Consider the following 27,775-nt stretch of genomic DNA (forward strand, 5'->3'; position numbering starts at 1 on the left):
TTTCTAAAAAAGAAAATCAAGAAAGAACTATAATGAAGATAAATATCTAGCCAATACATTGGATTCAAACTTCCTCATACTACTCCAGCATGTAGTCCCTGTGTTTCTGTGTTATTGGGGATAACATTTACATGATATACCCAAACTTTTATATATATCTGTAAAACTCATAAGCACAAAATTGAGAGTTATTTGCTTACAAGTCTATACAGTTTTATGGTAAGACTACATATTTTTTTTCTAACAAGTTACACTAAGTATGTTCCTCAGAAAAATTAAATTATTTACTTTGTGTGGTAAATCATAAGTTGTTTCTTAATGGCACTGCTTATGAGTGTTTGTGAGTGTTTTCAGTGAAAAAGAATGCTTGTTCAGCTCTCTTTGCAGAAGATGGCTCTTTGGAAGTGGGTCCACCTGATTGGCAGAAAAGACCTATGCGCAGCTGTTTCTAGTATTTTTTTTTTTTATTAATATATGGGCAGACATCAGGAAATGAACCCGGGTCCCCAGCATGGCAGGCAAGAACTCTGCCACTGTGCCACCATCACACCACCCTGTTTCTAGTACTTTTGATACTTATTTTTAGTAAGAGCATTTGGAATTGAATTTCTTAGAACATGTGGAATTATAATTATAATAATTATATTTATAATAAATATAAAATATATAATTATTTTGATCATAACCAATTCTTTTCCTAAATCATTCTTGTAGGTCCAGAGAAAATTCTTCATGGGAAATCAAGTTCTAAAGGTCTTTGCAGCAAAAGATGATGAGGTGAGTTTACAGTGGGTCTTTGAGGTAGTGCTGCAGAAGTGAATTGTTTCAGGCTTGTATGGTTTAAAATGACATTAACTCTTGCAACAGCGATGGGAAAATCCACTGACCTGTAACATTGTAAATGGACAAATGATAAATGATTTTGTTTGTAGTATGAGCATAAGACCTGCGAACATGCTCCTGCTGTTGATCACCAAGTGAATATCAAAAACAAAAGCATTTTGACTGACTGCATTTACTTGTGGGAGTTTCATGGTCAAATATTAAAGGGAGTCAGGTTGACATTTTCATAAACATTGAACATGTAGTACTGGCTTAAGCACTCTTGAGATGAGCTGCAGTAACCCACTGAACTACTTCCATCATTGAGGACATCTGTCTTTTCCCATCTCTCCAAGATACTCTGTTTTGAGGCAGGTTTTTGGTTGCCTGACATCCCATGACTATTGCATCCTAGACTCACACCTGCCCTCTTTTTAAGTATTTTTTGTTCATCCATCAAGTCAGAACTTATTTCCTTGGAGATGTTGATCTTAACTGAAGATTGCAATCTATTATATGTTTAAAACTAAAGCAGGCTTCCACATGCCTGAAGCATTTGCATTTAAAATTAGTAAACTGGATGTAGAAGTCTTGTTTGGGAGAGAAGTAAGGGCAGTGGTATAATTTATCTAGTCCTCTTAGTCCTCTGTGTTTCCTCAGTTCTGAAAGGACTGGTACTGGATGGGCATGGCATAATTCCTTCAGAGCAGTTAAAATTTTGAGAAGAAAGTGTGGCTTCCACTCTCTTCTGTACAGAGTCATTAGACCACAAGGCTTATTTGAGAATTTCAGTTACCAGGTGTCTCTTGAATCATATTCTATTGGAAATCATGAAGAAATTTTTTTTTATTAATTAAAAAAAATTAACAACAAACAAAACATTAAGATATCATTCCATTCTACATATACAATCAGTAATTCTTAATATCATCACATAGTTGCATATTCATCAGTTCTTAGAACATTTGCATCGATTTAGAAAAAGAAATAAAAAGACAACAGAAAAAGAAATAAAACGATAACAGAGAAAAAAAAGATTATACCTACCATACCCCTTACCCCTCGCTTTCATTGATCACTGGCATTTCAAACTAAATTTATTTTAACATTTGTTCCCCCTATTATTTATTTTTATTCCATATGTTTTACTCTTCTGTTGATAAAGTAGATAAAAGGAGCATCAGACACAAGGTTTTCACATTCACAGAGTCTCATTGTGAAAGCTGTATCATTGTTCAATCATCATCAAGAAACATGGGTACTGGAACACAGCTCTACATTTTCAGGCAGTTCCCTCCAGCCTCTCCACTACATCTTGAACAACAAGGTGATATCTACTCAATGCGTAAGAATAACCTCCAGGATAACCTCTCGACTCTATTTGGAATCTCTCAGCCATTGACACTTAGTCTTATTTCACTCCTCCCTCTTTTCCCTCAATCCCCCGATGTTAATTCTCAGCTCATTCTAGGGTTTTTCTCAATCCCTTGATGCTGAGTCTCAGCTCATTCCAGGATCTCTGTCCCACGTTGCCAGGAAGGTCCACACCCCTGGGAGTCATGTCCCACGCAGAGAGGGGGAGGGTGGTGAGACTGCTCGTCGTGTTGGCTGGAGAGAGAGGCCACATCTGAGCAACAAAAGAGGCTTTCTTGGGGGTGACTCTTAGGCCTAAATTTTAAGTAGACTTGACCTATCCTTTGTGGGGTTAAGTTTCATATGAACAAACCCCAAGACTGAGGGCTCAGCCTATAGCTTTATGAAGAAAATTTTGATGGCAAGTTATTGAGGTCATAGGTTTTTAGTGGAGAAAATGGAAATATGCATAGCTAGCTGTGATACCGGGTAGTCTGAGAAAAGTGTGGACATAGTGTTTGGGGAGAACTGGAAAGAGAGAGAGACTGATTAAAGTAAATCTGTAATGGAGAGGGTATTGATTTTCTGAGCTTTGAAAATGAGTTAAGCTCAAGAGCCAGAGATTAGGTGAAGACATTCTAGCTAGGAGGAAATCACGTGAGCAAAAAGCCACAGGGGTGGAAAAGTATGCATCCTTCCCAGGAATAATTATTGGCTCCGTGAGACTGCAGTAGACAAACCTTTGGAGGTATTTATGGAGGAGAGTAACATGATTAGCTCTGTGAACAGGGGAGTCAATAGTGGGAATGAATGGATGGATTTGACAGCCAGTGTAAAGGTAGATTTGATAGAATTTGCTGAACATGTGAAGGTGAGAAAGGAGATGTTATGAAAGGTTTTGGGACTTCTAGTTTGGTTTGATTGGAAGGGAAAGCAGGAGAATGGAGGAAAGATCCCTGAAAGTTTGAGATCTCTGAAGTATAAGGTGAGATATGTACCAATTAATAGGCAAACTAAATCTGGATCTTAGGGGAGTTGTAAAGCTGGATATTCAGATTTTTAAAATATTAGCACATGGGACTGAGTGAAGTAATCCCCAAGAACGTTTTAGAAGGATCAAGAGCAGAATTTAAAGATTAGTTGGAGGAAGGGAAGAGCTTAGGGAGGAGAAGTAGAGAGTGTTTCTACACGGGAGAGTGTTTCTGAATTCAGAGATGAGAAAGTATAGAGAAGGGGGCTGGTCCAGTGCAACTGAAAGATCAGATAGAGGGGAAATGAAGAATCTGGCAATTAGGAGATCATAGATGACTTTTCAGGGGATAATTTCAGTAAAGAAGTAAGGACAGAAGCAGGACTTGTTTGAAAAATGTGTTCTAAGCTGTGAAAACAGCAAGATTTGTATTTCACAAAATTTAGAGGTTAAGGGGAGTAAAAAGATTATAATTTATGGAGATGGAGGGGCAAAGAAAGACTGTTTATGAAGCGCTGAGACTTGACTTTACGTGAAGGATGTGAGTGTGAATTCAGAGGAGAGGGAAAATTGAAGAGATTGGAGTGGGAGTAGGGTGAGGGGCGGTGGTTGGTTAATGGAACAAAGTTCCAGGAGAGATATAGAGGATGTGGTCAAAAGCAAGTGTGTTTCATTGGTAACAGAGACCATCAGGAGATAGAAGAAGTGTAAGAAGGGTAATTGGAGCTGAAGGGATACAGACTGTGCAACAGGCCTGAATACAAAAACTCAGAAATGAACAGCACAATACTACCTAACTGTAATACAATTATGTTAAAACACTGAATGAAGCTGCATGTGAGAATGATAGAGGGAGGAGGGTGGGGTGCATAAATGAAATCAGAAAGAAAGATAGATGTTAAAGATTGAGATGGTATAATCTAGGAATGCCTAGAGTGTATAACAATAGTAACTAAATGTACAAATTTTAAAAATGTTTTTGCATGAGGAAGAACAAAGGAATGTCATTACTGCAGGGTGCTGAAAATAGATGGCAATTAATATTTTAAAATGCCACCTTATGTGTGAGACTAAAGCAAAAAATGTTTATTTGGTTCAAAATTTATATTTTGACTGGTGCATTTCCTAATATAACTTATGTAGATAGTTTGATTGAACACCATAAGTGCTTGGAATGTCAGGTAAGACATGAGATTTTGTTGGTTTGTCCAGAGTGATGCCCTGATGAATCCCAGAGTGATTCGATCAGTGAGTGGAAAAGTATTTGCAAAGTCCCCTTCGGGGAATGGTGAGAATGGGGAGAAATTCAACTTCCCCAAGTTGAATTCTTGATATTCTCACAAGCAGTGTGGGCAATCAAAGCTATAGCCCCAGTCTTGGGGTTTGTTCATATGAAACTTAACCCCACAAAGGATAGGTCAAGTCTACTTAAAATTTAGGCTTAAGAGTCACCCCCAACAGAGCTTCTTTTGTTGCTCAGATGTGGCCTCTCTCCAGCCAACACGACGAGCAGTTTCACCACCCTCCCCCTGTCTACATGGAACATGACTTCCAGGGGTGTGGACCTTCCTGACAACATGGGACAGAAATCCTAGAATGAGCTGAGACTCAGCATCAAGGGATTGAGAAAAACCCTAGAATGAGCTGAAACTGAGCATCAAGGGATTGAGAAAACCTTCTCGACCAGAAGGGGGAAGAGTGAAATGAGACAGTGTCAATGGCTGAGAGAGTCCAAACAGTCGAGAGGTTATCCTGGAGGTTATTGTTACGCATTAAGTAGATATCACCTTATTATTCAAGATGTAATGGAGAGGCTGGAGGAAACTCCTGCCTGAAAATGTAGAGCTGTGTTCCAGTAGCCATGTTTCTTGAGGATGATTAAATAATGATATAGCTTTCACAATGTGACTTTGTGATTGTGAAAACCTGGTGTCTGATGCTCCTTTTATCTACCGTGTCAACAAACGAGAACATATGAATAAAAGTAAATAATAGGGGGAACAGATGTTAAAATTTAGTTTGAAATGCTAGTGATCAATGAAAATGAGAGGTAAGGGGTATGGTAGGTATAATCTTTTTTTTCTCTGTTATCGTTTTATTTCTTTTCCTGTTGTCTTATTTCTTTTTCTGAATTGATGCAAATGTTCTAAGAAATGAAGAATATGCAACTAAGTGATCATATTGCAAATTACTGATTATATATGTTAATGTTTTAATCTGTTTGTTAAATTTTTTTTAATTAATAAATAAATTTTAAAAAAACCAAGTGTGTACAGTTCAGTGGTAGAATGCTCGCCTTCCATGTGGGAGACCCGAGTTCAGTTCCTGGACCATGCACCCCACCCCCCGAAAAAAGAGCAAGTGTATAAAGTTTGACTTTGAAGTAGCTAGGAGAGCACTTTAAAAAAAAATCTGGAACAACAAAGTCAATGCTTATCATTTAGACAAGCATTTAGTTATATTTTGAAAACTCTAAGGAGTTGGATATGTGTTGATGCAGGTGTATCTTTCTTCATAGGCAGCAGCAGTGGCACTTTCTGCCCTGATTCATGCACTGGATGAATTAGACATGGTGGCCATAGTTCGATATGCTTATGACAAAAGAGCTAATCCTCAAGTTGGCGTGGCTTTTCCTTACATCAAAGACAACTATGAGGTAAAACCCACAGGTCTTTTTATTCTTTCTTTCCCTCCTTCTGTCTCTCTTTTTTAAGCAGTGCTTCTCCTTTCTCAGTATAAATGGGAATCACCTAAGGATCTGTTAAAAATGGAGATTCCAGTTTTGTAGGCCTAGGGTTAGGCCTTTCTCCCAAAGTCTGAAGCAATGCCAATGCTTTGATCTGTGGACCACACTTTGAGTAGCAAGAAGGAATATTAGCTTATAAAGGTATATAAAGAGCTTTTGATTAAATAGAAGCAGTATAAGTGTCTTATGCAGGCTGCTATGATAATAGCACACAATGGATTGGCTTGAACAACAGGAATTTATTGTCTCATAGTTTGGGAGTCTAGAAAGCTTTCTTCCTCCTATTGGTAGGGTTCCAGAGCTGGCTTGTGGCAATCCACAGGGTTCTTTAGCTTGACTCTCTTCCCTGTGTCACATAGCAATGTCCTCTCTGTTCTCTCTCTGTGACTTCTGGATCTTCTTTATAAGGCCTCCAATAATCCAGATTAAGACCCACTCTGGTTCAGTTGGCTACACCTTGACTAAAAATAACAACTTCAAGAGGTCTTATTTACACTGGATTTATACACACAGGAATGTAGGTTAAGATTAAGACCGTATTTTTTCTGGGGTACACAATTCAGTCAACCACAGTAGGTTGGACCATTACCTTCTGTTTGCCAAATCCATTAATCTTCTCTTAATTCACCTCCTTCTCGAATTCTCAGAACCAAATAGGAATAGAATATACATCCCTTTTTACAAATGGGGACTATGAATAAAGGTTGAGGATGGAATTTTCTTGTGATTCTTGTGAAATCCAGTTTATTTGCTGCCCTCTCATTTAAAATACAGATCTAGATTCCTTACCATTTCCTATTTCTCAGAAAACTTACTGTGACATAACTGGAAAGAGAATGCATGTATCTTGCCTTACAGGTCAGCTGTTCATTCATCCTGATTCTGCACTTTGCTGTTATTCTTTCATAGTCTTTCTTTTATGTTTGATATTTTTCATATGGTTTGCAGTTGTGTACTGCTGATAACAGACATCAAAATACATTACTGGGTGGGTCACGGTGGCTCAGCAGGCAGAATTCTCGCCTGCTATGCTGAGATCTGGGTTCGATTCCCAGTACCTGCCCATTCAAAAACAAACAAACAAACAAAAAACATTACATTCCATGTACTAGATTTTAGCTGTCTGATTTGGGAAGTATTTTTGTTGCGTCGCTCTAACAGCATTGGGACTAGCTTTATATTTTTCCAGTAATTTGGTTGTTTCTGCTTTTACTCCCCTCCTCTGTTTCTCATTAGTGTTTAGTGTATGTTCAGTTGCCTTTCATGGAAGACTTACGGCAATACATGTTTTCATCCTTGAAAAATAATAAGAAGTGCACTCCCACAGGTGAGTTTATTTCCATTTAGCTAACTAATTGGCTCTAACTACGAACTGTTCTTGAGAAATCACCTGTGTCCAGTCATTGGTTAGGGCCAGGATTTCACAGGGTGGAATTAGTTGGATTGTTGCAGTAATTGATGCAGTAATGATGAAAGTGATTCACCATTTGTTTTTCCTGGAATAGGGATAGGTTTACCCTGTACTCTCCACAATCAGTTTTGTCCTTCTGATTTAGAGCTTGTATCTGCTGAGCACCTTGCTGGAATGAATGTACATCTTCTAGTGTGCAGAAAAGGTTTGCCCTCTGGTGAAGTGAATTGACCCTCAGTTTCAAACTTGTAACCTTCATGTCTTGTGTAAAATATGATGTCATTTTGAACTGAAAAGTGACAGTGCTGAGATCAACTTTTCTCTTTGCTCTTTCTTTGTAGTTTGTAATAATCCCAGTATCATTGTTACTTATTTTCACCTTCCAAGAGTTCATGTTTGTTGAGAAAAGGCCTTTATTAAGCATCTAACTGTAAATATCAAGGTACTATGCAAAATGGTTTTCCAAGACATAGCTGCTGTTATCCAGAGCTCACAATTTAAAACAGTTGTAGCAAAATATAATAATGGACAGAATTTTAAGAACATACTATAGAGAACAAAAAATGATGGGATTTTTTGTTAAAAGTTTAAATATATTACCTGTAGCAGTGTAGGATTCTCAGAATTGGGTTCTCTCCTTATGTTTTTTTGGTTGACTCTGTGGGAGCAATTTGCCATAGAAAGGCCAATAATCAAATGGGTCCCAAGGACTTGTATCTTTGTCCTTTTTCGAGAGATGACTAACAGAGGAAGCTGGCATGGACCTGAATGTGTAGGAGAAGCTACTACTGTTACACTACTGTCTTTCCCTCTTAATAATTCCGAACTTTAAATGAGCTAAGAACTTTTTAAAAAGACAGATTTTTTTTGAGAAGTCATTTTAATAGACATAAATCACTCAGGCTCTGCAACATTCAGGACCTTCTAATCTGTTGATCTATTTTCTATAGTTAAACATGCCTCTGTTTGTATTTCCTCCATTGGAAAATGGACCATTAAAGCTGTTTAGCATTTAGCCAGAGCAGATGTGTCTGTAGAGATATGCAGTGTCAGACTGAGCTGAACCGATACTAGCTTGTAGTACCAAATGAAAAATCACTGAACATTTACACACACAAGTATCATCTCCTACCTTTTGCCGTGAGCCCTGCAACAGTCAGCTTATGATGCTGATTGCAGGCTTCCTTTGTCTGATGCCTCTCCTAGAAAGTCCAAAAACCAGGGGTTAGAAAAAAAATGTCTCTTAAATATCTGTATGCTGTTTCATTCTGTAGTAGCTGTATAAAAGGGATATTTGAAAAGGTGGAGAACAGAAGCATAACATACTTTTCAGAAACTGCATATTCTTTCCCACTTTTGCCTCGTGACTGAGTGATCCTAAGACAGAGCTTCAATTCAGCAGCTGAACTGCGGTATGAATCAGCACACACTATAGTTTAGGTAGAAGCATTTTGGGGAGAATTGCCTTTTATCGACATTGCTTTGGGCTGTGCCATTTTTGTTGCCTCAGTGGATTTTTGTAGAGGAGCACTTGCTTTCTGCTAAGTTTAGGAGAGACATAAAGAAGAAGTCCTATTTCTACCTTCAAAGAACTTAGAGTTTGAGTGAAGTGGGGTGAGAAATGTTCATAGGTAACTATCATATATGCAGAGTATGATGAATGCCATGAGACTTGGTGAGAGGGCAGAGAGGCCTCTGACTTGAGGGAATGGTGAAGCAATCAGCCTACTCTGGTCCAGTGTATCATCCTGTTAAGATGCTGTACTCTTGATACAAGTTATAGTAAACCCTTATAAAGCTTATGCTTCATTACCAGAGTGGTTTTTTTTTAATGTTTTCCTCTTTTAGCTAATTACCATTTTTGTTTTTTTTTTTTTAATGTTAGCTGTTTGAGAACTGAATGTTGTGAAACTTCGTATGGCAGCTGGGTTTGGAATGATTATGTATTCCTCTGGTGTACTCTTGCTTTTGATATGACAGTTTATTGTCAAAGGTTCACTGAATGGTGGAGATGAAAAGGACCTAAAAGATCAGCTACTCTAAATAGCTCTTTCTACAGATGAGAAAACTGAGACTCAGAGAGGTTAAATGATTTGCATAACTAGAGAATATCTTTGGCAGAGTCAGGACTGTGTAGCTTGCCAATATTGCCATGAATGTCTGTGAATGGAAAACATTTGCTTTAGTTAATAATGGAGATAACATTTTTTTCTTTCTGCTTGTCTATTTATCCGTGTTTTAAGAGGCCCAGTTAAGTGCTGTTGATGCATTGATTGATTCTATGAGCTTGATAAAGAAAAATGAAGAGGAGGATACCATTGAAGACTTGTTTGCAACCACCAAAATCCCAAATCCTCAATTTCAGAGATTGTTTCAGGTGAGAGATGAAAGATAAACCAGCTGTACGTTTTAAATGAAAGGAGGCTTAGTGAGAAGTTAGGGTAATTGGTCAGTTCCAAACCATGTGTTTATCCTCTGAGAGCCTCAGTTGCTCTATCTCTTTAATGGGAAGAATAACATTTTCCTCTCCCTACTTCAGAAAGACAAACATAATTTGAAGTCTTAAAGAAGTAAAGTCAGGATGGTTTTATTTTTTCTGAGGGAAAACTAGTTCTTCTTAAAATTATAGCAAGACTTAACAAAAGATTCTGCATTTACTTTTTCTAGGCTTTTCTCCTCTGTTTTATGTGGATTAGGCTTTTATTTGTTTTTTATATTAAAACAGCAGAGGGTATTAATGAAATTTATTGTAATATAACTACTATGAGGAAAGAATATATTCCAGCACAATATTTGCAAAAATTTTATAGAGGTAGTATAGAGGCCAGGTAAAGAGGTTATGATATGAAATTATTAAAGAGTAACAAAAATAAATAAAAATATAAAATATGTGTTTTTGGACCTTCGGCCAAAGGAATTGGAAGGTGGAAATTGGATTAAGGAAAATTGGTGAAGTTGACAGGGGATCGGATTTAATGTTTGAAGAGAGGGAATTGATGTCCAAGGTTTGGAGGGCAAAGAATATCCAGTCCCAAATTAAGGTGATGACAGCAGGGCTTAGGATTCCCTGACCTCCACAAAACTGAAGAAATCCTAAGCAGCTTTTTCAGGCAGACTCTTTTCCCTCAGAGGAGTACAGAGCCCATTTGATGGAGAGACCATTGATTGACCCTTTTCATTCTTTCTTCTCAAAGCACGCTTAACTAACTCAAATCCATATTGGGCCTGTTGTGATTTGATGGATCCTCTGCTCAAAAGAATCTGCCTGGCTTTTTTGTTTGTTTGTTTAATTTGTGATGCTTATAATTCTGTTAAGTAGCTGAAAAAAATGCTTTATTCTAAAATTTAAAATATGAAGGTTCATATGTAAAGTATTACTCAGTTAATACTTCAGTATTCAAAGTGTAATCAAGTATAAGCTGTTGTGGTAAAATATTTTGGTGTTTTAGATAAGTTGACTTAAAGACCTGACGGCTTTGCCATCTTTAGGAAAGGGAAGAACAGATCTCTTGGTGTAGAAAGCTTATAAGTACTATACTGAAAAAGAGAAACTTCTAATACTTGGCAAATTTATCTAGGATGAGTTCTATTTATCTTCAATAAATGTCCTTTGGAATAATAAACAGATACAAGCCATTACCTCAGGCATCTTGCAAGGCTACATGCACTGGCAGCTTTACTTTTCACAAGTTACCAGCTTTGTTTTCTTTTGTGGGAAGAGTTTTTAATACGGCTCGTTTGTATGAAGAAGTGTCACTGCTAGGGTATTTATAAGTTGAATTTGCTTGTTTTAAGACAAATATTTATTGAGTATTAACAGTTTACCATATGCTAGAAATATTCTAAGCTCACTGCTTCACGAACCTCTCTAGAGGGGTGGGAGGAGTAGAGAGAAACAAAATCATTAGGTACAACAGGAGTGAGTATAAAATGCCATGGGAGTAAGAGGGAAAAAGGATTCTTGAAAGTGTATGGCTTAAGGAATGCTTCACAGAGGAAATGACATTTGGACAGAGTTCCAAAAGTAAAAGGTAATGCATGATATAATGGCATGGCAAACAAAAGTGGCATGTGCAAAGCATGAAAATAAGAATTGTGATGTGTTTAGTTCCGTTTGACTAGAGAATAGCTCCATGGGAAAATGGTGGAGAAAGGTGTCAGTGAAAGTCAGCAGCAGGTAGACTGTGACGAGCCTTGTATTCCCTACTCTGTAGTTATAAAATTTTGTCCCGTAGGCAGTAGGTAGGTAGTCATTAAAGGATTTTGTCATCAGGTGGGTAACATGTTTTTAAAATAATAGCTTTAGTGGTGTACCAGGAGAAAGAGTTGGGAGAGAGAGAAGGCAAGGAGACTAGCTAGGAAACCTGTAGTGGCCCATATGAAAGCCTGAAGCAGTGGTGGAGAAGAGTAGAGAGAAGAAGGAATTCTGATGGCATCCAGAGGTAGAATGGTTAGAGGGAGTGAATGGCTGGTAATGAGACATAAAGAGGAATTGAGCATAACCAGGATTCTGGCTCAGGTGACTAAAGGAATGGTGTCTGATAAGAAATACAGAATGACCGGGTAGAAAGGGTAGGTCACCTAGTTTTTCAAGTACTCAAGGTATCTATTGGATATCCAGATATAGATATTTAGTAGGAAGTTGGAAATAGGGATGCAGAGTCCAGAAAAATTACATCTTAAATATATAGATTTAAGAGACCTCCTAATTTAGTAGAAACAGTAGAAGTGATGAGATTGTCTGGGAGAGCTTATTGGTAAGAAGGAAAGAAGACAGTGCTGAACACCAGCATATGAATAATTAGAAGCAGACATAAAAAGAAAAATCAGAAAAACCAAACCAAAAGTTCAGAGAGGTAGAGGAACTAGGAGAAATGGTAGGCACATGAAATTAAAGTTAATTTTGTGTCATATTTAAATAACATATTGTCGCATGAAAGGCAATATGGTAATTGTGGGCACTTAATTTATAGATGCGGATTTGCAGACAACACAGATTTCAGTGATAAAGAAACAGATTTTATTAGGAAAGTAATTAAAAGACAGTAATTAAAAGAGCTTTCAAAAATAAGGGATCGGCCATGGTGGCTCAGCAGGCAGAGTTTTCGCCTGCCCTACCAGACACCCAGGTTCATTTCCCAATGCCTGCCCATGTAAAAAAAATAAAAATAAAAAAATAAGGCATAGTTACATCACCAGATAAGATGGCAACAACACCTAAAGAGAAGTACTAGAAAGTCTTGGAAGCAGCCAGAGTCTCATTAGTAAAAATCCACAGCAATCTTGGAGACAGCATTCAGTGTGTTTAGTTAAAATCCACAGCAGAGCATTCTTTTCCCAGATAAGATTTTGATGAGATGAGCTCTCTTTCTCATAAGATTCTCTTTTCTTTTTCATAAGTTTCGCCTCTCTTTTTCTAACTGCTTGCATGCAGTATTTATGATATCTTCATACAGTAGTGGCTGAATTCCAATTAGCTTACATGACCCGGCCCAGTTTGGTCCTCTGGAAACTGAGTAGGGACCGAGAGGAGTTTCCTGGGACCTAAATATCTTTATCAAAGTATACCTCCTTCTAAGAGGATAGCCTGTCTTCCAGTTAGAGTGTGCATTTCAGCTGTTTCTTACCAAGGTCATTCAATAGCAACAGCAGTTGCATGCAATGGCAATATCAGTTGAACAGAACAGACTCTACAAATTTATGTTTTCCTTACACATATAAACTTTAATTCAGCCTGTAATTGTCTCTCTAGTCTTTTTTAAACTGTAAAAATCACACCAAAAAGTTACAGTTGCTTAAAAGAAAAATAGATTTGAGTTCTGTGCTCTCAGCCTCCTAGTGACTAAAAAATGTCGCTCTCATATTTTTAATGAATTGGGACTTTTTTTTCTTGAATGAATTTTATAAATATCCCACTTAGCTTTATTTATCTAAAATGTGGCCATTGAGAAAATAAAAGCAAGCAGTTGATGCTTCAGAACATCTGTTATAAATGCTTTATTATTGATTTATGGATGATGAGCTGTTTGAAAGGATTGCTCGGAATTTATGCTAAAAGTCTGGTGCGTTTTTCAGTAGAGAGGTTGGGTAGTATATTTGTCCAGTGGTGGGTTTTCTCTTTTCCAAAAAATGTCCATTGGATATCACAGATAGAATAATCCAGACTATGTGAGAAGGAGTCTGATATCTTGGGTGTTCATTTACTTCTTACATCTTTAGGACTTTCTAGAAGCTTTCCAAATACTTTAATGAACTGAGGGAAAGCCCTGGGAATTAAGGATTGTGCTCAAGAATGTTGGAGGTAGATCTGTAGGATTTGGGAGCATTTTGGTGTCTTCCTTTGCTTTACATTAAACAGAACTACTGTTATTGATGCTCAAGGGAATCAAGTAATTAGGAAAGAGGAAAATAGGAAGCAAACTCTGAAACGAATAACTATGGAGAAGGAAGAGTGTGGTCAGTGTATTGAAACAGGGAGCAGCACCTAGGTTTTGTAGGGAAAATCGGTACTTAATTCCTGCCTCAGGATTTTCTGACTTTATAGGGCATTGACCCGTGGTGATATTTATTATTAAAGCTCGCGTATCTTTTATTTTTTAGAATGGAGACCTCTACCTTACATTTTCCTCAGTATAGGAAAACTACCCATGGGATAGTTTAAGTTATATACTTTGTGATATGAAACAATATTTTGAAGTTGCAGGAGCTATTCGGCTTTTTTTTTTCCCTAAAAAATTACTAATGTAGGGTGGGCCATGGTGGCTCAGCAGTCAGAATTCTCACCTGCCATGCTGGAGACCCGGCTCACTTCCCAGTGCCTACCCATGTGAAAAAAAAGCCAATTAAAAATTACTAATGTATAAGTTGTTTAAAGGTGGGAAAAATAGCCTTATTCTCTAACCTTATTTTGGAATTATTCTCTAAAAAGGAAATGAAAACTGATAATTTCATTTCTTTTCCTTTTTTCTTATTGGTGTCTTATCCTATTGCTTACCTTCATGCACTTCTTTTAGAATATTTACTTTTCTGGGCATATAGCAGGAGTACCCAGAATACTAGGCCTGGTCTAGTATACTTAAAAGTAGTGCAGGTGTTTGAATAGAAGTGGCTTCCTGTCCAGAATTCCACTCATGTGAGCCATGGAGCACCTGCTCTGTCTTTGATCTTCATTCTTGGCACTGTTTCCGGACGCATCTGTTAGCAACTAGAGTTCTGGGAAAGTGTACTTCATTCCTTCAACCAATATCTGTTGGGTACCTGTGTGCGAGGCACTATTTTCAGTGCTTGGAATTCAGTAGTAAACAAGACAAACAAGATCTCTACTTTCAAAGGGAATGATTAGATAATAAATAAGTAAACAAAAAAATGATAATATAATTTTAGATAGTGATAAATGCTTTAAAAATTTGAAACAGGGAAAATGATAGAGAGTGCCTGAGTGGTAGGATGAGAATAGAGGAGCTACTTAAAAGCGAGTGTCAGAGAATGCCCCACTGAGAAAATAATATTGGAGCAAAGACTAGAATGATAAAAAGGAGCCAACAGTTGAGATTGAGTGAGAAGGCAGAAGGGACAGAGGAACCATCAAGCACAGGACTGAAAGGCAGAAATGAGCTTGGTACATTAATGAAATGAAAAGACCCAAGTCTAGCTGGGTTGTGGTGAGTAAGGAAGAGAGTTGATAGTTGATAGATAAGGAAGGTGAGCAGGAGATAAGTACATAGAACTTCAGAGGATGTGGTAAGGAGGTTTTGTTTTTGTTTTTCTTTTTAAAGATCACTTTAGCTGCAGTAAAAAGTAGAAAGAGAGACCAGTTAGAAAGTGATTGTGGTAGACCAGGTGAGAGGTGATGGTGTTTGGACAACACTCAAGAAGTGGAGATGGGGAGAAACTGATGGCCTCACTAAGAAAAGCTTAAACTCAGCACCTGAAAAAATTGGGGATGGACCTGTTTTATAAGATAATGCTCCATTCTCAGAGGTCTACAGCAGATATTGATGCTAGACTTATGTCCTTTTTTCCAATGAGTTTTGCACATTAACAATATCTTGTTAAGAAATGTGTTTCTAGGCCAATCCTTTTTTGTCTTTTACATATGGTATAAATCAGGTACCCTTCCCAAACTAAAGATGGAGGATCCCTGATCAGAAGAAGTATAATGAAGCCATTTGTGATGTTTCTATCTGTGTTTTAAAATCTGCGTACCTTTTCAACAGTGTCTTTTGCACAGAGCTTTACATCCCCAGGAGCCTCTGCCCCCTATTCAGCATCATATTTTGAATATGCTGGATACCCCAACTGAGGTGACAGCCAAGTGTCAGATTCCTCTCTCTAAAATAAAAACCCTTTTCCCTCTGACTGAAGCCATCAAGAAGAAGGATCAAGTAACTGCTCAGGACATTTTCCAAGACAAGTAAGTACTCTGTGATTGCATTTGAAATTGGAGTACGTAAGGTGGGTGGTAGTCTTAGAGGGCCTCTGTGGAATTGAGGTGATGCATATGGGTTTGTGAAATTACAAAGCAGGAGAAAGAAACCTCCTTATATTTGATTTTTGCATTGAAAATACTGGTTTCTCATACCTGCGAAACGATTCTCCTTGTCTGTGGTAGTCATCTTTTTACCCTTGCTGTTCTCCTGAAATTTAGAGCTACTTTTTAGGTTGCTGACTTTTTGATCTGCATCAAATTATTGGTGAATTGTATATAGGGAGTCTAAGCAAAGTTTTAAAAATATCTAAAACTCATTTTTGCCCTTTTCAAAGTAAGGTATTGTGGATGAGGGAGCAGGTTTGAGTGTCATCAGGTATTTTGGGTTGGGAGGTTAAAGTCAGAACATCAGTAAGATTTTGAATAAAAAGTGGGACAAAGAGTGAAAAATCTGACTCACCTGTAGCTATTCTGTTAGTATGTTGAGGATGTATGTGGTAGTTTTATTAGTGAGGTATTTATAGTTTAAGGACTACAAAATGTCTTTGATATAATCCTTAAATCAAGCTTTCAAGAGGTTGTTTTTTTCCAAGTGTTTTCCTCATTAGATTCTGTATAGAATTTGTATCAATTTCCATTAATAACAATAGCAAAAATAGAAATTGTTCTCAATATCCAGGATAATTTGGGGATATAACACTGATTTTTACCAGGATTAGGTCAACTGATTAATCATGACCTTTTTCCTCAAACAAAATTCATCTTTCGCTTTAGATCAGAATTTATTTTTCTTTAATTTTCTCCTCATAGCTGTATCTTTATTTACAAAGTAACCTTATTATTTTTAAATACCCCAAGTGCAAAAGTATTGAGCAATTTCCAGAAACCTTCATAGGTTTCTAGAAATCGTTAATTTAGTGAATTATCTTCCAAGTTGAATAGAAAGCTTTGCATTTTCCATGGCTTTCCAGAGGTTAATTCTCCAAGCTTTGACAGGACTGAACAAATCACAGGATTCATTAATTCTATCTATAATGTGTAGTTCTAAACACATCCCAAGGGGTTTGCATTTATTCTTAATCTGTCATGCTTTTTTCTACAAAGGAAGACTGTCACTAAAAATATACTTTTCCGGGCAGGCCACCGTGGCTCAGCAGGCAGAGTTCTCGCCTGGCATGCCAGAGACCTGAGTTTGTTTCCCAGTGCCTGCCCATGCAAAAAAAAATCCACTTTTCCTTCTGCTATCCTTGTCTACCTGTATGCCCCTGGATTCATACTTTAGAACAGTTCAATAAAATTCTGAGTCCTTCTCTTCCCGTAACAGCCATACTTTAGTGGCACTGCAATCATGTGGCTATTCTCTCTTTGTGTATTAAAACCCCAGTTCAGGATCTTAATTACTTTCTGGTGCTATGGAAAGAAATGGGCCGTTTTCCCCTCTTCCTGTTGATTAAAATGTAAATTAGCTGGTTAAAAAAAAGTACCACATAGACCCAAAAGACTGCTGTTCTGTGATTTGAACCCTGCTGTGATTACACCTTCAGCTCTCTTCCTACACTCACTCTCCAGGAAGCTTGAGTGTGGTGGGCTTCTTGTTCTTTGCTCCCATGGTGGCCTGAGAATCATCTCACTCACACACACCTACTCACACTCTATTTTTTATCTTTGTGTCTCAAAAAATCTTAGTTTTTAAGAATTGTAAAAATGATCCATTTCACAAATATTTATTGAGTACCTCCTGTATTCATGAAGAATGACTCAGTCCAGCCCTTAATGCAAGTTTCTCAAAACCCTCAATTTTTATAAGGCTTCAATCAGCAATAAGAGGAAAAAAAAAAACAAATTAACTCTGCTGTTCATATTTAGCATCCCTCCAGGGTACATATATCCAGTGTTGGGTTGAGGGGCCAAGATTGAAAAATGGACGAATAAGGTCTCTTCAAGCAGCGTCATAGTCTAGGACAAGAGCCTTGGGCTGGAAATCACTGGTTACCATTCCACATGTGTCACTTTTGATCTGATTTTGGTCAAATAATTTTAGCGTAATGAGTTTTCTCCATCTAAAAACAGCCTCATCTCGAGTATATTACACAGAGTAAGGAAATCACAGATGTTAAAGCACTTTGAGCTGTTTGGAGGGAAAACCATAGTCAAAACCCAAAGCAATAATGGTATCATTATCAGTCAAAACATTGAACATATGAGGTCTGCTATTCATGCTGGACCTTTTGAATCCCTAGTGTTAGAAGTTATTTCTTCATTCCAGAAGGGTAAGGGCACCATTTGACGTTGCAGTCAAGAAATGCACTAAGCATTACCTTTATTGTATAAAAGCATTGTTCCCCTTAATGTTGATGTAAACCCTTGAAATGCAAATGTCATCTCTTAGATAGGAAACTTGCATGAGAATGAGGACATCTGACATCTAATTCTGTTTGTACAACTGACTCATATGTGATCTTAATTTCTTTTTGTCTCTATGCAGCTATTTTAAAGTTTTCTTCTTTTTTTCAAGTCCCCTAGGATGCCTTCTGCCCACTCTCAGCAGACTGTCTCTCCTGATGAAAGATTAAGGCTTCAGTCTCCAGAAGCAGGCAATGTGAATTGGTTTCTTTGCTCCGGAGTGAGACCTTAGGCAGAGGTTGCTTACCCTCTGCAAGCCTCACTTCCTCTTGAGTATAATAGGGATAAGAGGAGTATCTGTCTCATAGAGTTTTCTTGACGGTTAAGGGAGTAAGTAACAGTTCATTGTTGTATCTCTAAAACTTAGCACTAGTAAGAATACAGTGTTTAAGAGTAAATTATTTAAAAACTCCTAGTCATGTCCCTGGCACAGTGGTGTTGATGGTAATGATGATTTCAAAGAGAAAATAGAGACCAATAGGTGAGAACTCACTCAATTTTCTGGCCCATTTTACCTAAAAACATTTCTGTATTTATATCTACTTCCACTTCCTTCTTTCCTTTCACAGTGGAAGAGGAAACTCCTGTTCAAAGTTAATTCCTTTATCTGTGCCCTGGGATCCTTTCTTCTGTCTTTTCTTGTAACATGGTTCATTAATGTCTTCCCTCTTATGTATTTTCAGCTTCTTTCTCCCTCTTTCTAGCTCCTTTCCCTCAGCATATTAACATTTGCTAAAAAACATTAAGATTTCTAAAAAATTAACAATCTCCTTAGCTTCCTCCCTCTAATTACCACCCTTTTATTATCTTCTTTCCTTCCATAAGCTAGGCTTATTGAAAAAAATAGACTGCTGCCTCTTTTCTTAGTTCCTAGAGTCTCTGGCTTCTGCCCTACCCCTCCCCTGAAACTGATCTTCCAAAGAACACTAACTGCTGAATTCACTTCTGCTGTGCAGTTTCTTCCTTGACTTCTTTGTAGCACTTGACATTGTCAATTATTCTTTCCCTCGTGAAACTCACTTCTCTTCCTTGAGTTGAGCTTCTTCAGATTTTTTTTTCTAAATCTTTAGCAGTTTCCTTTCAGATTCTTCTGGGGGCAGCTTTTCTTTCTCCACTGACCTTAAATGTTCTATAGTACTCATCCTCAGAAATAGCTAACATTGATTGAATATAGATACAATGCTGAGTGCTTACGCTCATTATATTTGGTTCCTCTCAGCTATCCTATGAAGTATAGGCTCTTTTATTGATCCCATCTTAAAGCAGAGGAGATTAAGGCTTAGAGAAGATAAGAAGCTTGCCAAGATCATAGTTGATAAGTGTTGGAGTAAGGATTTAAAAGTAGACTATCTCACTCCAGGTTATGCCATGTTGCCTAAATAATGCATGTCCCAAGACCTTTCAGTTATTTTACATACCTGGCTTTAAAAACTACTAAATATCTGTCTGCTGTGCAGATTTCTATCTTACCTGCTGGATAGCTTAAGTGAGTATCGTCTTCTTTCTTCTTCCATGCTCCTTTCAAACTCTCTCCTCTTTATGCTGTTTTCTCTATTTCATTTGTTTTCTCTGTTTCATTTGATGATGCCTAATTTCCTGGGAGTCATCTCTTTACTTTCTTTATCTAATTGATTCATCTCAGATCTGCCCCTTTCATTTCAGGTTAGTATAGTGGTTAATAACATTGGTTTTGGAGTCAGACTTGAATCTAAACCCCAAACATTACTCCTTAGTAGCTATGTGAAATTGGCAAGTTGCTCTGTGTCAAGAGGGGATAACAAGTACCTACCTTGTGGAAGCTGTATAGGAGAGTGGGTAAGAATGCAGAATTAGCTCTGACCGCTTACTGACATGCTTTAGTCAGGGGCCAACCCTTTTGAGCCTCCGTTTGCTCACCTGTAAAAAGACAATAACAGCTAACTCCAGGATTGTCAAGAGGTTTGACTGAGATATTTTAAATGTGCTCAGCACAGTGACTAGTATGTGGTAAACAATGAAAGTTATAAGCTCTTATTAACATCACTCACTGCTACTGCTTCTGTACAAGCCTTCCTTCTGATTTTTAGCCTCCCTATTGAGATATTTTCTTTTTTAAAAAAATATTTTTATTGATGAAACAACATACAAACACAAACATTCTTAACATACAAACATTCCATGTTTGGTGTACAATCAGTGGCTCACATTATCATCACATAGTTGTATATTCATCACTGTGAACATTTCTTAGAACATTTGCATTACTCCAGAAAAAGAAGTAAAAAGAAAAAACTCAAACATAACATACCCCTTACGGTTCCCTCTCATTGACCACTTGTATTTCCATCTGTCTAATATAGTTTAACTTTTATTCCCCCCTATTTTTTTCCCTATACCCCTTACCACTCCCTTTCTTTGATAACTAATATTTCAGTCTACTCAATTTACTTTCACATTTGATCCCCATAATATTTGTTTACTTTTTATCCATATTTCTTACTCATCTGTCCATACCATAGATAAAAGAGCATCAGACACAAGGTTTTCACAATCACACCGTGACATTGTGAAAGCTGTATCATTATACATTCATCTTCAAGAAACATGGCTACATTGTTGTGCTACAATCAGGTAGTATTGTGCTGTCCATTTGTGCATCTCCTGTAGATAGCATATGGATGGGTTCTGTTTTTTAATCCATTCTGCCAGTCTGTGTCATTTGACTGGGGAGTTTAATCCATTAACATTTAATGTTATTACTTTAAGGGCAGTTTTTCTACCATTTTGCCCTTTGGATTTTATGTCTGTTCTAGTTTGCTAGCTGCTGGGATGCAATATACCAGAAACGGAACGGCTTTTAACAAGGGGAATTTAATAAGTTGCTAGTTTACAGTTCTAAGGCTGAGAAAATGTCCCAATTAAAACAAGTCTATAGAAATGACCAATCAAAGGCATCCAGGGAAAGATACCTTGGTTCAAGAAGGCCAATGAAGTTCAGGGTTTCTCTCTCAAGTGAGAAGGCACATGGCAAACACAGTCATGGCTTCTCTCTCGGCTGGAAGGGCACATGGCAAACACAGCGTCTGCTAGCTTTTTCTCCTGGCTTCTGGTTTCATGAAGCTCCCCGGGAGGCATCTTCCTTCTTCATCTCCAAAGGTCACTGGCTGGTGGACTCTCTGCTTCGTAGTGTCGCTCTCTCTGAATCTCTTTCTCCAAAATGTTTCCTCTTTTATAGGACTCCAGTAAACCAATCAAGGCCCACTCAAATGGGTGGAGGCATGTCATCCCTTAATCCAGTTTAACAACCATTCTTGACTAAATCATATCAACCAGGGAGATGATCTCGTTACAGTTACAAATATACAGTATTGAATAAGGATTATTCTACCTTTAAGAAATGGGATTTATATCAAAACATGGCTTTTCTTAGGGGGCATACTTCCTTTCAAACCAGGACAATGCCATATCAAATTTTTTTCTCTTTTTATCTTTACTGATAGTTTTCATTTCTACACTCCTCTTCATACGTCTCTGCTGTCCTTTCCTATCTGCCTCTAGTGTTCCCTTTGGTATTTCTTACAGAGCCAGTCTCTTGGTCACAAATTCTCTCAGTGATTTTTTTGTCTGAAATGTTTAGATTTCCCCCTCATTTTTGAAGGACAGTTTTGCTGGATATAGAATTCTTGGTTGGCAGTTTTTCTCTTTTAGAATCTTAAATATATCATACCACTGACTTCTTGCCTCCGTGGTTTCTGCTGAGAAATCTACATAGTCTCATTGGGGTTCCCTTGTACATGGTGGGTTGCTTTTCTCTTGCTGCTTTCAAAATTCTCTCTTTCTCTGACATCTGACACTCTGATTAGTAAGTGTCTTGGAGTATGTCTGTTTGGATCTATTTTGTTCGGGGTACACTGCACTTCTTGGATCTGTAATTTTAAGTCTTTCATAAGAGTTTGGAAATTTTCAGTGATAATTTCTGCTCTTTTTCCCTTCTCTTCTTCTGGGACACCCACAGCATGTATATTCGTATGCTTCATGTTGTCATTCAATTCCCTGAGTCCCTGCTCATTTTTCCATTCTTTTCCCTATATTTTCTTTTGCTTGTCAGAATTCAGATGTCCCATTCTCCAGTTCACTAATCCTTTCTTCTGCCTCTTGAAATCTAATATTGTAGGTTTCTGTGGTTTTTTCATCTCTTCTACTGTGCCTTTCATTCCTACTCTGTGATTTGTTTTTTCAGACTTTTGATTTCTTCTTTTTGTTCATTCCTTGCCTTCTTTATATCCTCCTTCAATTTGTTGATTTGATTTTTGATGAGATTTTCCATGTCTGTTCGAACATTCTGAATTGGTTGTTTCAACTTCTGTATCTCATTTGAATTGTTGGGTTTTCCTTTCAATGGGCCATAACTTTAATTTTTCTAGTATGAGTCCTTATTTTTTGCTGATGTCTAGGCATTTAATTTCCTTTAGTTTATTCTGGACATTTTTTTTACTCTTTTACCTAGGATTTTCTTGCTGTATGGCTTTGTTCTCTAAGCATAGGTTTTGTCCTTTTTTTTTTTTTTGGCATGGGCAGGCTCCAGGAATTGAATCCAAGTCTCCAGCTTGGCAGGCGAGAATTCTTGCCACTGAGCCACCATTGCACCACCCATCTAGCATTGGTTTTGTTTAACAGATTGGAGTTTTTCAGTTCTTGTTTTCTTGCTTCTTGCCCTGCCTGATTGGAGCCTTTTTTTTTTCCTTAGGAGGTTCTGCTTATATATTATAGACCCCAGTCAGATTTTCCCAGACCAGACTGGCTTTCTCTCAGGAGGAAAGAGTCACCTGCGTCAGTTTTCCCTGAGGGTGAGATGCAGCAAGTTGACAGACTTTGCTATGAACCTCTAGACTCTGTTTTTCCTATGTATGTGTCACTTCTCTTCCTGCAGGTCCCACCATCATAAAGTGATGTGTTACCTTCAACTTCAACTGACTCTCCCTGCTGGGGGTGTGGTTGAGGTAGAGGACAAGTTGTAGGCTGGCTTTAATTGCTTCAGTTTTCCAGACCTGAGGGTCTGAATTCCTTGAGGAAGGGCTTTCATCTGAGCTGGGCCCCACCACACTCCTGGGGAAGGCACAGCCTCCATGGAATTACTTCCTTTCACCTGACCAGCCTTTTTTTCTCTCAGACAAGTTTAATTCCACCCTGGCCTGGGGCAGTTGGCATGTGAGAAGCCTTGCGGTTTTATCTGATGAGCAGTTAAGCAGTAGAAACAAAGCAAAATTTTTAAAAATCCTTTTCAGGGCAGGACCTCTGTTCCTCGGGTTTGTTAATCAAGAGCTCAAGTTGGTACATTGCTCTATGTATCTCCAGGTCCTATGTGCCCCCTCTTTTTTTTTTTTAGGGTCCAGACTGTTTCAAGTATTTTGTGTTGTCCAATCCCAAAATCCTGTTTTGTTTTGCTTTCGTCATCCCTGCCCCCTCTGCGCTGGGGCAAAAACTAGTAACTTTAGCTCTTCTTTGAGGTTTATCTGAGCTGAGGGCCTATTTTCAGTAGTCAGAATTTGTTTACTAGTCCCTACTATTAGTAAAGTCTCTCCTTTCCCCTCCAGGAAACAGCCTGTGGGGGAGGGGTGCCGGCCTCCATGGCTTGGGGGCCTCACAATTCTGAATGGCATCACAGCCTGTCCAGCTTGTCGAGACTGGTGTTCGCTGTGTGTTTGCTTACTGATTGAGCCCCAGCAGTTGTTCTGTACTGTTCTTAGCTGTTTAGGAGCTGCTCTGGAGGATGAACTAAATTCCATACCTCACTAAGCTACCATTTTCTACTCATTGAGATAACTTCTTAACTAATTTATCTTCATTTCAGTTTTATCCCTTTCCATTCCATTCTGCAATCTATTACTCAGGTGATTTTATTAAAAAACAAAAAACCCTCTTACTTAAAATTCTTTGATATAATGATTCTTGTTTTTTTTTTTTATAATGGACCTTTTTGATAATTGGATAAAAACTGTGACCTCTCACCCTAACAGACCAAGTTTTGCATAACATTTCAGGTAGTTCACAGATTCCTGGATGCCATTCTTGACCTCTGATTTAAAATCCTGGCTTTTAAGGATATTTCATTATTCAGCATAAGATCAAACTTTGTCACCTAAATGATAAAACCCAGATAAGCAGAAAGAAAATAAGTATCTCTCCATAATCCAACTACCATGACAGAACCATTTTTCTGTGCCTTTAATTTAAATATTTCCCAGCCACAACTCTTTATTTCCCAGCTTGCAGCTCATGCTCTAATCAAGTAAAACTACTTGTTGTCCTCTGAAAGGAATATGCAACTATGACAGTATTTTGTTAATTGTGTATTTATATACTTATCTTTTTTATTGGGCTGTACTTCTTGAAAGTGTTGGATATTAAATTTTGTGTATCTAGAGTTTCTTAGACTCTAGCTTAATGCCTGACATAGTATGTATTTAGTAAATATTTGGTTAAATAAGAATTATAAAATTTATGCATACTTATCAAAGAAAATGGGAAAAAAAAGAGGAACAAATTACCCAAGGTCCCACACCATCCAAGTTCAGCAGCTGTTTACATTTTGTATGTCTCTTGTGATCTTACATGGATAATTTCTGCCTTCTGGGACTTAGGCCCTCCTCAAATAATTTGGGGATGATAGTCATTGCCCTTTCTCATTTCACATAGACATTATGAGTTTAATATATATAAAATTCCTAATAATCGTATTAAATGATTTGGTCTTGAGGATATTAGCCGTATTAAATTTTCATTACTTTCTGCTTATTCCTGGGTTTGATTTTACCTCCCTGAATCGGGAGAATTGGTATATGTGTCTCCTTCCACTTCTTTTCCTATAATCTTATTTTGTAGAGTTTAATAAATTCTTCATATGATTCAACTTTGTATTCCCACAGAACTTAGTGTAGTGCTATACTTATAGTTATGCTTCTTAATATCACTATATAGTTAATTTGTTTTGGGAAAGAATAGTTGATATGCTAATGGCACTTTTCATCATAAGTGATCATTTCCTGATGATAAAGCCAAAGCTCAAAATATTGTTATATGTCTCTTGAGGAAAACTGACAGTGGTTAGCAGAAAGGCTATAGTCTTTTTTTTTTTTTTATGAACTCTAATTCTAGTGGAATTTCATGCTTCCATGGTTATGTGCATTTTTCCTCCATTTTTGTCATCCAGGCTTTGTTTGTGTGGTTATTTTTTATTCTACTTCTAAGGAAAAAGTTTGGATGACTCACTCTCTAACTGTTTCTTGGTCCCTATCCTTCTGTTTTCCACTTACCTGTTCTTTACTTCTCAAAGCAAAAAAGGCAAATAATGAATGGGAAACATGTCAATGAAAACTTATAATTCATTTCTGTACGGCCATGATTACTTTTGTCCTTTTACCTAACTGTGAGAGGTGATTCATTATTGAGTAAGCCAGCTTATGCCGTATTTTTCTTTGCTTTATTTTCAGGGTAATTTCTTTTTTAAACCTCATTGTCTGAAAGTTGAGGTTTTGGGGGGAAAAATGTATTTAAAGATACTACATTTTTATCATTCACCTATTTCTTGACAGCTGCTTTTACCCCAAATTGGTTATTTCTCTGGAAGAAAAATGTTATGTCTTTATGTTCAAAGGTTTATGGAAGATTCCGGGTAGAGTCTTTGGGTTTGATTTTCTACTCCTTTGACCTCCTCTTAAAAGGCAGGATATTAAAGCCAGCCATTTGTTTGAGGCAGATATTTGAAACACTTTCTTGAAGTCATTTTTCCTCTAGCCCAGAGATACTATTGGACTCTGTCAGTATATTGCCCAAAACAGAATTAGGTTTATATAAAAAAAGTTGTTTTCTTTTGAAAACTATTTTTTTAATAGTTTTTAAGACTTCTCTAAGAGCAAGCTCCTACATATTTAATTAAGGATTGTCTAATAAGTTTTGACAGCTGTAAGTAGAAGCCAGCTCTCACATACACAACACAGAAGCTGGTTTATTAGACACAAAGGTCTTCTGTGTACATGAAAAGCTAATAGCTACCAATTGTGAGACAGGAACTTGCAAATAATATCTGAAGGGTAAATGGGTTTCTTACTTAATGTAAAGTTTCCATTACCTGTGCTTGCAGTTTCAGCTTTGGAGAGGGCTTTGTGAAGTGACTATTAATCATGATTCCTGTACACCTGTGAAACAAAGCCAGGCTGCCATCAGAATTCTTGAGACTGGGAAAGGAAAGCAGGCTGTTTGCAAAGAAGGAATAAGTGTGGCTGTTTATTTTTTACTTTTTGTGGGGGGATGGTGGATGGTCCAGGAATCAAACCCAGGTCTCCCGTATGGAAGGTGGGCATTCCAATCACTGAACTACCCATGCACCCTGGCTATTTATTTTTGATGCTTGGAAAATAAGTTTATACTTTTCAATATCAGCAATTCTGGTTTTGTGTTGTTTGGTTTTGTTTTAAGATTTTGAGGAAACTAAAAACACAAAACAAAAAAACTGTTCTTTTCCAGACATGAAGATGGACCCACCTCTAAAAAATACAAGTCTGAAGAAGGGGATGTCCACTTCAGTATCTCCAGCCTGGCCAAGGGCAGTGTCACCAGTGTAAGCAGACCTTACTCAGTGTGCTTCCCTCTTTTCAGGAAGGTTGGGGCTTGGTGGAGATTGCATCAGTTTTTGTTATTCCTTTAACATATCACTTTCTCTGATTCTCTCAGTATGTGAATGTAAAGGCCCACACCACACTTCCTTTCTTCTATTAAATAATTATTGCTAGTGAATTATCTAGAATTTTCTATATATTATATAATATAAAATATGTTATATATTACATACCCTATGTTACATATCATGAAATACTTCAGTGGTAGCACTTTATGTAGAGATTTTTTTGTTATATTCATGTTGCAGCTTTTCAGTTTGTCAAAATGATAGGATGGCTGGGGGGTGAATGCTATGATCTCCAAGAATATAACATATAAAATAGTCTAACTCTCATTTAATTTCTAATACAACTTCAGAACAGTATTCATAAGTGTAAGAGTAGCTCAGACTATCCTTTGATACTTGAGATTATCTTTATTTAAGAAGTTTTTGAAACTTAAACATATTGCCTTATTTTTAGTGGCATTATTTTTAATCAGTGAATCTTAAAAATGGTCCCTTATTAATAAAATATACTAAGGACTATGGTCAGCACTGGTTCCTATCTCAAACAGAAATGCTCCTAGAAAAAATTGAACATCTGAAAAATGATTTGGATTCAATGTTTACTCTTATGGTAAAGGAAAAAAATCATAACTTTTTTATTCTGGGAGCTATTCTGCTTGTTGTATTAGAGCAGACTGGAAGTTTTAGTACATTTTGTATTAAAGTTCACCAGCCATAGTAGCAACTCTGTTGCTTTCTCTCCTTTGAGCTAAGTGGTGTTTAGGTTAAGTTTGAAACTGGAAAATTAAAAACAGTTGTGATCAGAAAGTGCCATAGAGTGCACTAGAGATTTTCATCCTTGAAACTTTACCATCTGATACTGCAGTAAATCTTTGAACATCTGTTTTTCTTTTGGGGGCAACTTCACCTTTGGCTTGTTTATATAGTCTACCAAAGTGTCAATACCAGAGGGTTAGCAGCAGTCCCCAATAAGGACAATT

At 37.4% G+C, this 27,775-nt stretch overlaps 1 protein-coding gene across 3 annotated transcripts in view; it reads left to right on the top strand.

The window, feature by feature from the left end:
* XRCC5 (X-ray repair cross complementing 5) overlaps positions 1-27,775 on the top strand; it is a 110,945-nt gene that overhangs the window by 32,000 nt on the left and 51,170 nt on the right. For all 3 annotated transcript variants that reach the window (XM_077155061.1, XM_077155062.1, XM_077155064.1), the window contains 6 exons: positions 715-777; positions 5,664-5,801; positions 7,128-7,218; positions 9,546-9,679; positions 15,519-15,715; positions 26,636-26,729. In XM_077155061.1, coding sequence (XP_077011176.1) covers positions 715-777; positions 5,664-5,801; positions 7,128-7,218; positions 9,546-9,679; positions 15,519-15,715; positions 26,636-26,729 — 717 coding nt within the window. The remainder of the gene's footprint in view (positions 1-714; positions 778-5,663; positions 5,802-7,127; positions 7,219-9,545; positions 9,680-15,518; positions 15,716-26,635; positions 26,730-27,775) is intronic.

The sequence above is a fragment of the Tamandua tetradactyla genome, chromosome 3 (genome assembly GCF_023851605.1).
Source record: "Tamandua tetradactyla isolate mTamTet1 chromosome 3, mTamTet1.pri, whole genome shotgun sequence".
Taxonomy (NCBI): domain Eukaryota; kingdom Metazoa; phylum Chordata; class Mammalia; order Pilosa; family Myrmecophagidae; genus Tamandua; species Tamandua tetradactyla.